The sequence below is a fragment of the Bactrocera tryoni genome, chromosome 1 (assembly GCF_016617805.1).
Source record: "Bactrocera tryoni isolate S06 chromosome 1, CSIRO_BtryS06_freeze2, whole genome shotgun sequence".
Taxonomy (NCBI): Eukaryota; Metazoa; Arthropoda; class Insecta; order Diptera; family Tephritidae; genus Bactrocera; species Bactrocera tryoni.
In genome coordinates this window covers 79663451-79678408 of record NC_052499.1, presented here as the reverse complement: position 1 = coordinate 79678408, position 14958 = coordinate 79663451, and the positions used below count along the sequence as shown (strand labels likewise).

The window sequence follows — 14958 nt, the reverse complement described above, 5'->3', positions numbered from 1 at the left end:
ATCACCCGATAGCTATGCAATTTACAGACGTGTCTGTTGAAGGTTTACTCTAACCACAAAATATATGCGCTAAATTTTAGTGCCTTTCACTCAAATATACGGCACTCTTAGCCTGCCTGATAAGATCAGCAGATAGCAATCATAATTGTAATCGATTCACAATTACATCTAATAATGAGTTTTCACGCCTTTGTGTATATTACATATATAATCGGCCTACCTAAATAGAACACTTCTTTGCTGTTTTTTCTTAGCAATAAGAAGACACAACACAAAGCAATAATTCTTTGCAATATGCAACATTCTGAGGTTGTAAGTGCCGTCATACACAAAGGTGACGCTGTATTGAAGCCTGTACCGCCTGTATTGAAGCTTTTCACCGTTTCGCCATATTCCTCAGAGCTTTTAACCCTTTTTTGTCGCTTGATTTGTATACAGATTTGTGTCAGCGCCATGCAAATTTTGTGCACAAGAATTTGTTATTCAAATGAGGCCGTAAAATTGTACGAAAATAAAAATAGTGCTTTCGATATTCAATGTAATAATGACCTTGTTGCAGTCGACGTTGATTTATGGTGGCATAGGGTTAAGAAATACAACAGTCAATGTTGTTACAAAATCATTTTGCAGGACTTGCTCGGTGGTAATGCAAATATATTCTAATTTTTTATTGAGCAATACATTTAAAATGCAACAAATAACAATATTTTGGTATACATTTCTGTGTGTATGTGTGTGTGTTGTTAGGTAGGAATATAAAAGTCAACATTTGTTGAATCAATAAGCGATTTGTAGTCATTCGTTCAGCTCTGATTACAAGCGCAATTCATTATTCAGGTCAAATCTCCTACTCTTCACCAAAATGTCGCTGGAAGAAACACGAAATACGATACCATTAAAATATAAACAAATTCGGTTAAATCGTGCGACAAATGCCAGTAGACAACCAAGCAAGATTTACATATTTATAACAAGCTCAACATTCCCTACATAACTACCTACAGCTATGAAGAGTGGGGGCACTAGGTAGCTTGACATGCCTAAACAACGGGACTGTTACGCGCTTTCGTAGCTTAGAAACATAGTTGTCGTTTACCGAGATTCCATTATTCCTTTTGTCCTTCGCACATACAAACATATGTTCCCGAGCATTTATTTACACACATATACATATACATTTATCTCGTAAACCTAACGGACACAAATTGAAATCATGTAGATGCGACCACCCATAAGTGGACCACGGCCACCGTTCCCCGGCGGTGGCATGCCGCCACGTCCGATGGCTCCACCACGCGCTCCTATGAATATGGCTGGAGCACCCGGTGGACCGCCGCCCAGAGCAATGCCACCACCGTTACGTAATACAGACAGCAGAGGAAATCTGTTGATTGGACCCGGACCGGGTGGCCAACGTCTACCACCACCACCTTTACAAAATCTACAAATGCGTCCGCCTAGCGGTAATGGCGGACCAATGAGTCCACCTGGACAAGGTCAACCACGACCGCCCGGCGCGTATCCATGGTCCGGCGGAGCACCAGGACAACAAATGCCTGCCGGTCGTCCACCAAATCCCTACCCTGGGAATCCACCCACACGCCCGCCATTTGCACGTCCACCTGGCGCTCAACAACCACCGCCACGTCTGCCTTACCAACAACATGCACAACCGCAGTCACAGCCGCCTCAGCAACCGCAACAACAGCAACAGCAACCATATCAGCAATCACCCACACAACAGCAGCTACCACCACGTCCGCCCTCAGCCGGTTCAAACAATAATGAAGATGACGATGATGTGGTCATGGGTCAGGCGATAACACCACGTAAAACGCCGAATCTGAATGAAGATCCAATGGGTCCAGCGCTGTCCGAAGATAGAGTGGACACGCTCAAAGATACCTACGGCATGGGCGAGACACTTGCACCCATAGCCGAGGTGAATGCGAATGGTGTGAAAAAATTGTCGAGCATACAGGAAATGCTCAGCAGCGGCGCGGAGAACGAAAAGCAACAAAGAGAGGGTGTACACAGTAAGAATATGAAATATTGCTAAGGCTTTAGTTAGAATTAATTTCATAAATTACTCGTACATCATAAATTAAGCACGTATAAATGAAGGCACCTACTCTTCGAGATGTTGTTGTGCAAGTATTGAGGCATCTTGTTATTTGTATTTATTTTTTTCTCTCACTCTTTCAATTAAATACTAATAAATCCATTTCGTTGCAGAGGGGGACAATGACAGCGGTGTTGATGAGTCTACTCAAGAGAAGGTGAGTGCATTTACGAGCATTAACGCGTTTCCGTTATTTTATTTATATTAATATATATTATTTTGTCGTACATATGTATGTATTTATGTATCCGGGATGTTTCGAAACACCAAATACATTTTTGGCGAATTTCAGACAAATTGACAAAACAGCAATTAAATGATTATTATATATAAGTAGTTCATGTCCAACCCAGTAAGCATTTTTGTATGTTAAATTTCGAGTCAAAAATATTCATATAATTTCGAACTTTAATGTAGTGGGTATTCGGTGCTATTTTTTTGTTTTTTTAGCTATAAACCTTATAGTCTAGACTTGGCACCAAGTGAATACTACCCGTTTTTGTCTGTGAGAAATGATTTTGCTGCAGAAGCTTGGTGAAATCGATTCTCAAATTTTTTTCAATAGGACCCTTGCTATGAAAAATGCGTTATGAAATGCTGAAAATTTATCGAAAAAAACGGTGCAGATTTGACCTAAATCGGATCATTCAGACTATGCCTTGGCCTGAGCAAATTCTCCACTGTTTAGATTTCATTCCTTCCAACATAGATTACTGCACCACATAAGCCTCTCTTCTTGGTTACTTCGCGGCTAACACACCTGCGAGGGATTTGTGGATGGGGCGAAGCCGTTGGAGGATGAATGAGAGATCCAAGTTAAGGGTAACAGTAGGTGGTAGAGTTTTCTGTCGTGAACTTTCCATCAACTCTGGTTTCAAATTATTAGACCACTATAGCGTAGTTCTACGTTCTGACGTTAGATCATTGCACCTTCAGTGCGCTCAGCAAACGCTGGTCAACAACCACAAATTTTGCGAAATAGTGCGCCGTATGAGGTAATCCGAACTGCTGGCTCTTAGCACAGCCAATCTCGCCACAATTATAAATGTTCTGGTTGGACACTGTGTAGTAGGTGTAAACGCGGTGCGGCTCAGTGACCTGTCGAACGCTCTTTACTGAAAGTAGAAAGTTGAGGTAGAATTACCTTGTCACTTCCTCCTCTATTGCTCAGCTTTTGCTAGAATGAGATTGCAATAACTCGGTTGAACCACCTTCGGCGAACATAACGAAGTTGTTGAGATCGATATTAACCGTTTTAATATGTGCATTGTAAGCACAAAACGATTCGTTCGCCGATCGGTGAGGATTCGCAGATCTATTTTTTAGGAGTTTTTAGGTAACACAAAGGACGAATTTCTATCTAAGTGATTCAACCACTTTGGCTCAACTCCACGACCTAACCTAACCTCACCTGACATTGTCAATAGAATATTCTAGACCTTATAAATCTCTCAGCTCAGCTTTGCGTATATGGTTTCAGTAATCTCTTACACTTTTACTTTAAGAATTTTCTATTTTGTGCATTTATACTGCAGTGTTGCATTAAAAGCCATAAGAACTTCTCAAATTTTGAATGTTCACTTTCCTCTCTAAGCTTTTTAAAGTTTTATGTTAAAGGTTTATTTTAGAGGTTAAGGAAGTTATGAGGCATATTTTTATATAAAAAGTACTCTCGGTTAAATTTTTCAACTCTGGGAAGCCAAGCTCTTCACTTTTTCTTCCAACTATTGGGGTTTAAGTTTAGCAGACTAATAAACTGGAATCACTTTAAATTTTCCAGTGTTATTTCAAAACAATATAAGTGATACTTCTCAGTAAGAGATAAGTTAAGTCGGAGCATTCGTCCAGTTGCGTAGATTTGCTGAAGATGAGTATCAACATAAAGAATTTTTAGAATTATGGACAAAAACTTTTGATCTGAAGAAAAGTAAGTTGTTTAGAAGAGTTTGGATTTTTCTCTGATAATTAATAAGTAATAATTGTAGGTAAGCTATTCACATAAAGTAACCGATATAATATTGGGTAGTCGACAAAAGTCTTCCTGTATTTTGTTAATAGATATTATTGCAGTCCAGTGCTACCAATCACATTGTGTCATACCATATAGTGTTGGAAAGGTGAGATTTTAAGCTTCATTTAACAAAGAAAAATAAACTTGGGGAAGTTGAAAAGAAGTTACAGTGTTCAAAAATGAGTGAAAATATTGAAGCCAAGAAATTTGTGAAGTTTACGGACACGATGTTGTATCAGTTGGTGTAGCATAACAATGGTTCGCTCGCTTCCGTTCTGAAAATTTGGATGTGAAAGATGCACCACGCTCTGGTCGACATATTATTGAAAAAGTCGATGAAACTATGGAAAAGATTAACCTGGACCGTCACATAAGCAGCCATTACATCGCTAAGGAACTTAACATTCATCATCAAACGGTTTTGAAACAATTAAAAAAGGCTGGCTACAAAAGGAAGCTCGATGTTTGGGTACCACATGAATTGACTGTGAAAAATTTAATGAACCCACTTAATATCTGCGATTCTTTGCTGAAACGAAATTAGATCGGACCATTTCTGAAGCGAATGGTAACAGGAGACGAAAAGTGGATCAAATACGACAATAATGTGCGAAAAAGATCATCCCAGTGTGGTGAAGCTCAACAAATGCTCGCAAAGCCAGGATTGACGCCTCGAAAGGTTATGCTGAGTGTTTGGTGGGATTGGAAAAGAATCATCCACTATGAGCTGCTCCAGTCTAGTCGAACTATTGATTCCAAATTTTACTGTCAACAACTGATAAGACTGAAGCAAGCTATCGAAAAAAAATGGCCAGAACTGATCAACAGAAAGGGCTGCGTTTTCACGAGGACAAAGGCTGACCACACACATCTTTGATAACTCGGCAAAAACTGGGAGGGCTTGACTGGGAAATTTTGATGCATTCACCATATAGCCCTGACATTACACCATCGTACTACCATTTGTTTCGGTCAATGAAGAACTCCCTTAATGGAGTAAAGTTGGTTTCAGGAGACGCCTGTGAAAATTACTTGTCACAGTTTTTCGCCGAGAAACCAGAAAAGTTTTGCACTGATGGAATAAGATAAGACTTTTTCAACTACCCAATATATCGAGCTTATTCCCAGAACCACCTTATCTTTTTAAACCAGTTTTCTAACGTAAAGCAAGCTTTAAGAAATGTTGAAAATCGTGAAGTTCAGTCGCCTTCAAAGTTTATGTTTCCTCTAGATTGTTTACTGGGTAACTTCACTAAGGAAACGCAAACCATTTTCAATTAATTTCTTTGCCTTTTTAAACACAACCTTAAAAGGTAAGCGGAATAATCATGAAAATGTGACATATATGTGCATATATATAATTGAGACAACGAAATGAAAGAAAAGCGATTGAGATCCACAACTACAAAACACACGCAGCATATCATACTATCGGCCCACACATACACGCAACCGTCCCAAAGCCAAGCCATACGTACGACAGTTATGCTCATCTATACGTTTGTACAAATGTACTATAGGTGGTTGTGGTGAACAACGGTGATTCTTGAATGATGTTGCTCAACGCTGAAATGGCGCCACGCTTCAATAGCGCACCCGCCCACATGCGACACATACGAAAAACCAACGGAGCTTTAACACACACGCACATCTAGATATGTCTGGTTGACCTGCCTTCATTGAGGTAGCTGCCTCGCTGCTTTGGCCTGAGAAACGGTAGTTGAAAAATTTCCTCCATTCCATTCTAAAACTCAGTGCCGAACGAGCGATCTCAGCGCTATAACTAAACAGTTATTTTTGCAAACAAATTTTTAACTGCTGTGCAGTAATAAAATATTAATAAATTTATTTTGCATTTTATTGTGCGCCATTGTGCCCTAACAATATTATTGAAGGCTTATCGACATACCGTTAAAGGGCAACGCCAGAACAGGTGTGTAAATTTCAACAGCTGTTCGTGGTGATACCAACTGTCGTGGCGATAACCGTTTGTCTGTTTGTAGAGAGAGCGGGAGAGAGAGAGAGGTGGCAGGCAGCTTGTAACGGTTTTTACCTTGCCAATGACACGACAAGGATGTTTGCGTTGTGTGCGAGCAACTTGAGTTTGGAGTCAAGAAACTTTTCACTGAACTAAATAAAAGTATAGTAAAACTAACGGCAAAGAATCGCTTGGTAGAAACAAAAATAAAAAGTGAAGACAGAAAAAAAAACTCGCATAAAACAAAACAAGCAATCAAACAAGTCGACACAAGCCATGAAGGATAATTCGGAACAAATGTTTATTGATGAGTAGAGAACGTAACGGCACAACGTTAATGGGCGCGGTGAGGAGCACAATCGGGCAAATAGCTGTGCGCGAAACTACCAATCTCGTGAGGCGCGCGAAGGGTGTGGGCATATTATTTATGTTTTTCGCATTTTTGCTACTGTTTTTGCTGTTGTTGTGCTGTGTATACATTTATACGTTTTTCTTTTGTTTTGCATGATATTTTATTTAACTGTCTTTTGCACCAAAAAAAAAAAATAAGAAAAACCAAAAGTGGTACACTTTGCGTCGAGTTGAATCGATAAAACAATGTGGAATTCCTGCAAAATCACATTCGTCCTTTGAAGTCATAATGCTCGATTTAGTCGAAATGTCGAAGTGCACACAAGCGGTGTAGCGAAATAAGTCCAATAAACTTACTTAGCGCACGATAAAAACTGCATTTAATAAAAATATATATATTTTAGCGAATTTCAGTGGAATTTGAAATGCGCGAGAAAATGCATTTGGTGATTACAGCCGATCCGAATTTTGTAGTTGTAGAACGGGGCTTGCGCGTCGAACTGGCAATATCACGCAAACAAATATATTTACATACATATATTAAAAGACGCAGATTTCTGCACTCCAAGCGCTTGGAAAATTTGTAATTTACAACTTTTTTCTTTTGTTTTAATTTTTAGGAACGCAACGGCCCAGGTTCGCCAAGTTCTCCGGCTAAGACACCGACGTCTACCACTTCAAAGGGCGAGAAGACAGGCGCCTCTCGTCCGCCGAGCGCAACGCCATCGAACAAATCGTCCAAATCACGTTCGACATCACGAAATCGCTTGTCATTGAAGACTCCCGAACCGGAGCCAGTTAAAAAAGGTGAGCGAAAGCTTTTTATTAACTATTTATTTTTATGTGCAAAGCAAATTTTCAGAAATGGTTTTCAGAGCACGCACTACATACATTAATTATAGATCTCTTACTGAGTGCATTCGCTGAACTTTATTAGGTAGCTTAAGAAGCTTTCGGTTAAAGTTTACTACCGGTTAATATTATATGAACCGTAACCCAAAAATTCCTCTTATAATATATACATATATATTTATATATATACATATATTTATACAGATACATATATGCTAAAGTGATCCGATCTGAAGTATTTGTTCAGAGTTTGTAGCTTTGACTCTATCGAACGAATATGGCTAAACGATATGACTCAAAATTATATGTATTAAGAAACTTCTTCACAGACTCAAAAAACTCTATAGTTCCCTCTAGAGATCGAGCCGGCCTTCTTGTACCAGAGAAGAGTAAAAAGTAAAAGGCTCGTAATATCCACTTCAAACTACAAGTATATTAGTGCTTGATCTTCTTTAACCAAAGTTTTATTATACCCATAGTATTTATATAAGGTTTGGCACGAAGTGGAGTCGGAACACTTTTTATAAGCACTTTTTGGGATGGCCTTCAGATCCTTCAGCGAATTTTGTTTTATCTCTTCGATCGACTGAAAACGAGTTCCAAGAAGAGGCAATTTCAGTTTGGGGAACAAGAAAAATCAGACGGAGTCAAATCTGGTGAAAACGGTGGTTATCGCTGGTATTCATTGCGTTTTTGGCTTTAAATCCGGTCAGAAGCGTACTCTTTATGAAAAAAATTTATCGGGACGAATCGAGAAAGAACACGTTTTATACCTAAAATACCTACCAAAATCATTTTGATCATGTCGAGCTCTTTTTCAATCTCTTTAACACTTGTGTGACGATTTTCAAGCACCATGTCCTTCACTTTTTAAATATTTTCATCAGCTGAAGAGGTCGTCCAGAACGAGGGATATCTTCAACGATCTTTGCACCGTCTTTGAAGACTTTGTATCACTCATAGACTTTGTTTTTGATAAATCTGAATTTCCGTAAGCCTTTTCCAACATTCGCAACGATTCCGCACACGAAATTTGGTTAGAAATACATGATTTGAGACAAATTCTTTCGCACACGTTCTTTTCGCGCCTCTCCCTACTCATTTGTCAGAATCGAACGATATCGCACCACTATACATATAATTGCTATACAAACAGGCCGATTAAAAGCAAGTTCTTGTTTGAAATATTTTTTATTATAGCTTGCAACCGAAGTTAACCTGTTTTCTTACCTTTGAGATATATTTACAAATCTTTTAAAACTTATCTAATAAGAAAACTATTCAAAAAATTTCTTTTCCACAGTACCAATGAATAAAATACAAGTCGGTCACGCTCCTTCACCCAATCTCAAAGCCGTGCGTTCCAAAATTGGTTCGCTGGATAATGCTGGCTACAAGCCGGGCGGTGGGAATGTCAAAATCGAGAGCAAGAAGATCGAAATAAAAGCCGCGCCCAGAATTGAGGCGAAAAATGACAAGTATACGCCACGTGGCGGAGAAAAGAAGGTAAGATGCAGAGATCTAATATAATAATATTAATATACATACAGTTTTAAATAACGAATACAAGTAAGCGATTTAGCAGCAAATAGGTGAAATGAAGATTTTTAAAATTGTTTAAATTTTCTAAAAAACTTCTTTTGGACATTTAAGTTGAAAGAACACGAAAACTTATTTATGATTGTAGTTTAGCGAATTGCAGCTTTTGTGTGTGAAATTCTTGTAGTTTTGAATACACTTAAAAAAATCACCGTTCTACACAATGTACATACATATGTATATATATTTATGTATATACGTAGATTTCAACTATTGGCTTGAGAATTCTCACCTTTCAAGAATTGTAGACTGTTATTTTCTTTTATCATTCATCTTCAATACATTTACTACACGTATAAACTTACATACATACAATGTTGTGGTGAAGTAATTTCACACTTGATTGATTTACCGATTAGCTCTTTATGATTTGAGACACCATTGAACATATGTTGTACTTTAACGGTCGATTAGTTTGCTGCGCTCGATATGAAAAAAAATTATCTACAGATATACAAACAAACTATAGTATATAAGAGAATTGGAAAAGCTTATAGGAAAAATTCTTTGAAGAAATTTTTTTGGAAATAATTCTTTTCATATATTCGCTGTAGAGCTCAAGCTCCACTTTCTATACTCCCTCACAGCCTTATATATGTATTTAGCAGTTTTAAACCATACAAAAATGCCACTTTATACTTAAATTTGTAATATTATGGGCAACGCAGATCATTTCGACAAAGCTACAGTGGAATGCCAAGTCGAAAATTGGCTCCTTGGAGAATGCCAATCATAAGCCGGGCGGCGGCGATAAGAAGATCGAAACAATTAAAACGGACTTCAAAGACAAAGCCAAACCGAAAGTCGGTTCGAAGGATAATGTTAAGCACGCTCCGGGCGGTGGTGATATTAAGGTAAGGTGTTCGCTACAACTCAATCAAAATTTGAAAAACTTTTCATATCGATACAGTCAGGCGATTACAAACATACATAAGTACAATTTTGTATTTGTTGAATGGTTCGGCAGCATGCTCGAGTTACATTTTCTAACTTACATACGATTTATCTGTATTAAAATGGAATGCTCTGCTATGTACATACATACATATGCTCGTTTTGAAGTTGGTCAAGCAATTTCTGTATTTAAGCATATTTTTGAAAAATTTGCATGCCCAAAGCGAATTGGCTCTGCGTTGAAATTTGAATGTGTTTGGTTTAATAACTTCTTACTCAGTTTTGGCTGCGTACTTAGCTTAATTGGTTTTATAGCGTTGCTGGCATGTAATTCAACTTGAATGAAAATTAACTGTAAATATATAAGCTGTATTATATACGTATGCATAAGTAGATTTAGTATTGCTTTTGTATAATTTAGGTATTTACCATATTTGGATACTCATTCATATTTGTATGAAAAGTTTCAGTAAAAATCATCGTATTTTTTAATGAAAGCAAGCGTGGTTTTAGGAGCAATAGAAATAAATATTTTCAAATTACAAAGTTTATTTCATTTATATATTCCGAAACGATTCCAGTTATAGTCTTTAAAACTTTATGAGCTTGCCTTCAAACAGAGCAGTCCGACATGTGGCAGTAGAGTTTCAATTTATTATGGCTCCATTTCTTCTTTCTTTACTTAAAAATTAATTCGACTTATAAAATATAACTAATTTTATGAAAAATATAAAATTATATGTCGAACATTATATCTAATAAAACATTTCTTCAAAAATGTTTACATTGAAGAGAGCTATTATAGTTTCTACTCAGCTAAAACTTGCTAATGGAGCAAAACTCACCAACAGCCAAGTGGGAACATTAACCTCATACTCGTACGACATAAGTTCTGAAAAAAATTCTGCTTCAACTAGCGAACTCCACAATTTGCCTTACCGAACTCAATCTGATAGCTAGCTAAGTACGTGTGTTTTCAATGATTCTAATCCCATTTTATTGGTACTTCTTCATCCCGACTGTTAAAATGCTTTTCGAAAAATACTTAGAAATATCAGCAATAAGAGTATATTTTTGGATTTAGTTCATATAGTTATTGAACCTCCTTATGAGTTGAACGGGTTGGGTTCTGAAAATAGAAAACGTTTTGATATCAAATAGTTTTGGAACAGAAATCGCAAATTTTGAAATGCTGCGTCCACATTATCACCTGTCGAAAGGTATTGAGTACTTTTAAATTACTTTAAAGGCTAACTTAATTCTAAGCTCAAGATCTATACTTATCTATTCATTTTTAGTATGTCTAAGAAAATTATTGGAAGTTTTTCTCACTTCTTGTTTATTAAATTATTTATATATTGTATGTTGTTGATGGAACTTATAGTTAAATGTAGGAGTCCTTGGGTCGCAGTCGGTTAAAATAATGCAAGAGTCTCTGAAATGAGTATGTGTTAAATGCATATATTGTAAAGGTTGTTTTATGACGTTTGGAATATGCTATTTTATTACTCCGTAGGTATTGCTATAGGGATACATAGTAAACATTTTTCCATACATAAGCTCATTATAAATTATAGTTCTTTAAAGTTTCAGAATAAATTAAGTTTGTTAATTTATAATCAATTAATTTTAAAAACTTGACGGTTTCACTCAACCACTTTAAGACAACTACATTGCAAATCTGATAGAACTGGATTAAATAATGAACTTACTATTGCCATTTAATGAAATCAAACTCAACTAAAATGCAATAAGCATTTCACACTTCTAAATTTAGTCAATTAATATTAATTATTGACTAATTACAAATGGAAAATTGCAATTTGTTGTTTGATGATGATCATACAGTGGAACCCAAATAATAATGCTGGATATTATCGTTTATAAAGGTCATGTATAGGGAAGCATATAGTAGATGTGGTATTACATTAATTTGGAGTCAATATATTATATGTACTACCTAATGTAGCGTTTGTTAGCTTAGGATCTCTTTTATTTATCTGATTCCAAGCTCGGTCTCTTGAACATCATATGTAGTAATTGGAAAGTCCGATAAAGTTTATCTTTCACTGTCAAGAGAAAGTTGATTGTCGTTGATTGTCAAAATTACATCGGCCATCTTCGTAACAGAAGCAGAGACACAGAGCGTATGATGTGCGACGTGTTGATTTTAGCCGTCAGTTATATTATATATGTATACTATATGTACATATATGTATATACATAATTAGATAAAATATATTCTTTTATTTACTAACAGTTGTATTTTAGATAATATAGATTAAAATCTATCTGATTGTAAATTATAAGAAAATAATAAAAAAATTTAAAAATCACTTTCAAATGAAAATTATTATAAATATACTTTAATTATGTATATACGGTCAATAACTATATTCTTGCGGCTTTTTCCAACAAAATTGATCGTTAATTTAAGAAAAACATATACAATAGGATTACTCAAAGTATTGCCGTTTTGAAGCTATAATCCCAAAAGAACTCCGCCAAGTTTGTGACCAAAAGTTAACCAAGCCAATTTTTGATACCTTGTTCTGGTCTAGTGAGGACACATATGGCAGAGCTTTGTCATGATGGGAAATTCGGCAATTGATCTCTCATCAAATTGATGAGTTGTTGTCTCTTGGCACACCGCACGAATATAGTTATAGAGCCAATTTAATAATAGCTGTCTTCGATTCGCCAAGCGTTACTCTCCAGCGAATCAAACAAATGGGTAGCACTTGTGCGAATCTTTTTTAGTGAAGAATTAAAAAAAAAACCTTGCCATAACTCTTTATTTTGGTTTTCTATAAAATATTTTAATTGTTTTCAAGTCTTAAATTTAAAAAAATATATGAAAAAAGAAAACTTGCATATTCACTTGTCATTTGAGCCATTCACAATAGTAAAAACGACTCAAAATATCTAAACGAAAACTTGGTAGCAATGAAGTTAGCGGTTTCACCAACGCAACTCTCTATAATTTTCTTAGCAAGTGAGCGGAAGTGAGTAGAGAAATGGCGAATCGAAGACTGCTAATAAAATAGGCATTAAAAATATTTATTTACACATGTTATTATGTCATTGTATATATATTCATAAATATGAATTGAATTTTTAATTATGAGCTGTAGCGTTTTTTGGCATTCGTTTTATTTAACACTTTCTTAGTATTTGATTTATGGTACTTCATTTGTTTCTTCTCTTTTTCTGCATTTTATGTTCCGAAACTAAACAAACTTTGATTGATTGATACTGGCAAACTAAAATCACAATAAAAAACGACAATAATCATGATTACTTAAAAAAAAAAAAAACAAAATAATTATACTTACGAACTCGTAAAACTTAACAAACATAAAATTAATGTAAGAAATCGCAAATCTTGAAGGAAAGCACAACCGCCAAGGATGTAAGTAGTTTGTGTGAATTTCATAAATATGTCAAAAATGGAATAGAAAACTTTATTTTTTGTGTGTACTGTCCTTAGCGTCTCATTATTATTTCATAAATTTGGCATACCAATGTAAAGCTAACGGCACAACACGATGCAACAGCTCACAAGCAGGCGCTGTAGATGAGTAGTAGCGTGTGTTGCGGATTTTTTTTAATATTTTACAACAAATTTTTATTAAATTTTCTCTATCACAAATTTTGCATCTTTCTGCGCTTAGAATTTTAGTATCTCGTACTCGTAAAATTCGCACTTTTCTTTGCACCATTTGGCCGTTTTAGGTGTTTTCTCTGCGTAACTTTGAAGTCTCACTTTTTTCATGTTTCGTTTAATTTTTTAGTGTCTATTTTTCAACCCATACAAAAAAACAAAAAAAAAAACAAATATTTGTGTCCACATTACACTGCTGTGTGTTAAAATTTTGCAAATTATAGATTTTCAATACAAAACGAAATCGGGTACTTTTCAGATACAAACTCAAAAGATAGAACTTAAGGCACAAAGCAAAGTGGGCTCTTTGGATAACATTAAGCACAAGCCCGGTGGTGGGGAGCGAAAAATTTTCGATGATAAGGACTATCTGAAAAATGTTGAGCATACAGTTGCACTGACACCACCGACACAGGTAAACACCATGTGATTAACATTTCTGATACTTGCAAATTATTTTGGAATTGGAATTGTAGCAAATACGAGTTTAGTTATAATTCTCGTTTATTTTTTGGCATTAAGTTTCACCTACTTCATTTTTAATTATATAATAAGTAAAATTTATGCGTTTGAAATAATTTACGAAATTAATTAATTTTAGAATTTGTTTTTGGTTATTTGGGTTTTGGCAGTAATCAAAAGTACTTATTCTGCAATTGAAGTGAGGCGGCGTTAAGAGAAACTACAAATTTAAAATAAAAAAATTTTTTTGAAACAATTCTAAGTGAAGGTGTAAAGAGAAATTAGAAATTGGAAATAAAAAATGTTTTTTATAAATTTTTAAGAGAAGGTAACACCGGAGAGAACCAGAGAACTTGAAAATTTAAAATAATTTTTTTTAATTATTGAAAGAAGGTAATAAGAGAAATTGGAAATATAAAGTAAAAAAAATGTTTTAGACAATTTTAAGAGAATGTTTTTAAAATAAAAAATTAAAAGAGAAGGTGTTAAGAGAAATCGAAAATTTTAAATAAAAGCTCGTTTTTTAGAAGATTTGAAGAGAAGGTATTAAGGGAAATTTTAAATTGAAAACAATTTTTTTATAAATTTTAAAAAAAAAAATTTTTTTTTAATTCTTATGAGAAGATGTTGAGAGAAATCATAAATTTAAAATATATTTTATAAATTTTTAATTGAAGGTGTTAAGAGAAATGGGAAAACTAAATTATTTTTTTTTAATGTTAAGAGAAATTTCAAATTTAAAATAAAAACTCTTTTTTCGAAAAATTTAAGAGAAGATGTGAAGAGAAATTGCAAAAATAAAACAATTTTTTTTTTTTGTAATTTTGAAAAGATGTTGTTAAGAGAAATTGAAAATTTAAACTAACAACTCCTTTTATTTTAGAAGAATTTAAGAGAAGATGTTAAGAGAATTTCAAATTGAAAGCAGATTTTAAATACATTTTTTTTTAATTTTTAAGAGAAAATATTCTAATGTTAAGAGAAACTAAAAATATACATTTTTTTTTATTTTTAAGAGAAGGTGT

The 14958-nt window shown here is 34.9% G+C and overlaps 1 protein-coding gene across 16 annotated transcripts in view; it reads left to right on the top strand.

The window, feature by feature from the left end:
* The window catches only part of LOC120766948 (microtubule-associated protein tau), a 66940-nt gene that overhangs the window by 37159 nt on the left and 14823 nt on the right, over nt 1-14958 (top strand). For 5 of the 16 annotated variants that reach the window (XM_040092716.1, XM_040092714.1, XM_040092718.1 and 2 more), the window contains 7 exons: nt 1220-2036; nt 2236-2279; nt 7083-7269; nt 8618-8820; nt 9582-9767; nt 13181-13219; nt 13731-13886. In XM_040092716.1, the coding sequence (XP_039948650.1) occupies nt 1220-2036; nt 2236-2279; nt 7083-7269; nt 8618-8820; nt 9582-9767; nt 13181-13219; nt 13731-13886 (1632 nt within the window). The remainder of the gene's footprint in view (nt 1-1219; nt 2037-2235; nt 2280-7082; nt 7270-8617; nt 8821-9581; nt 9768-13180; nt 13220-13730; nt 13887-14958) is intronic. The other 11 variants (XM_040092727.1, XM_040092729.1, XM_040092728.1 and 8 more) reach the window with 6 other exon arrangements.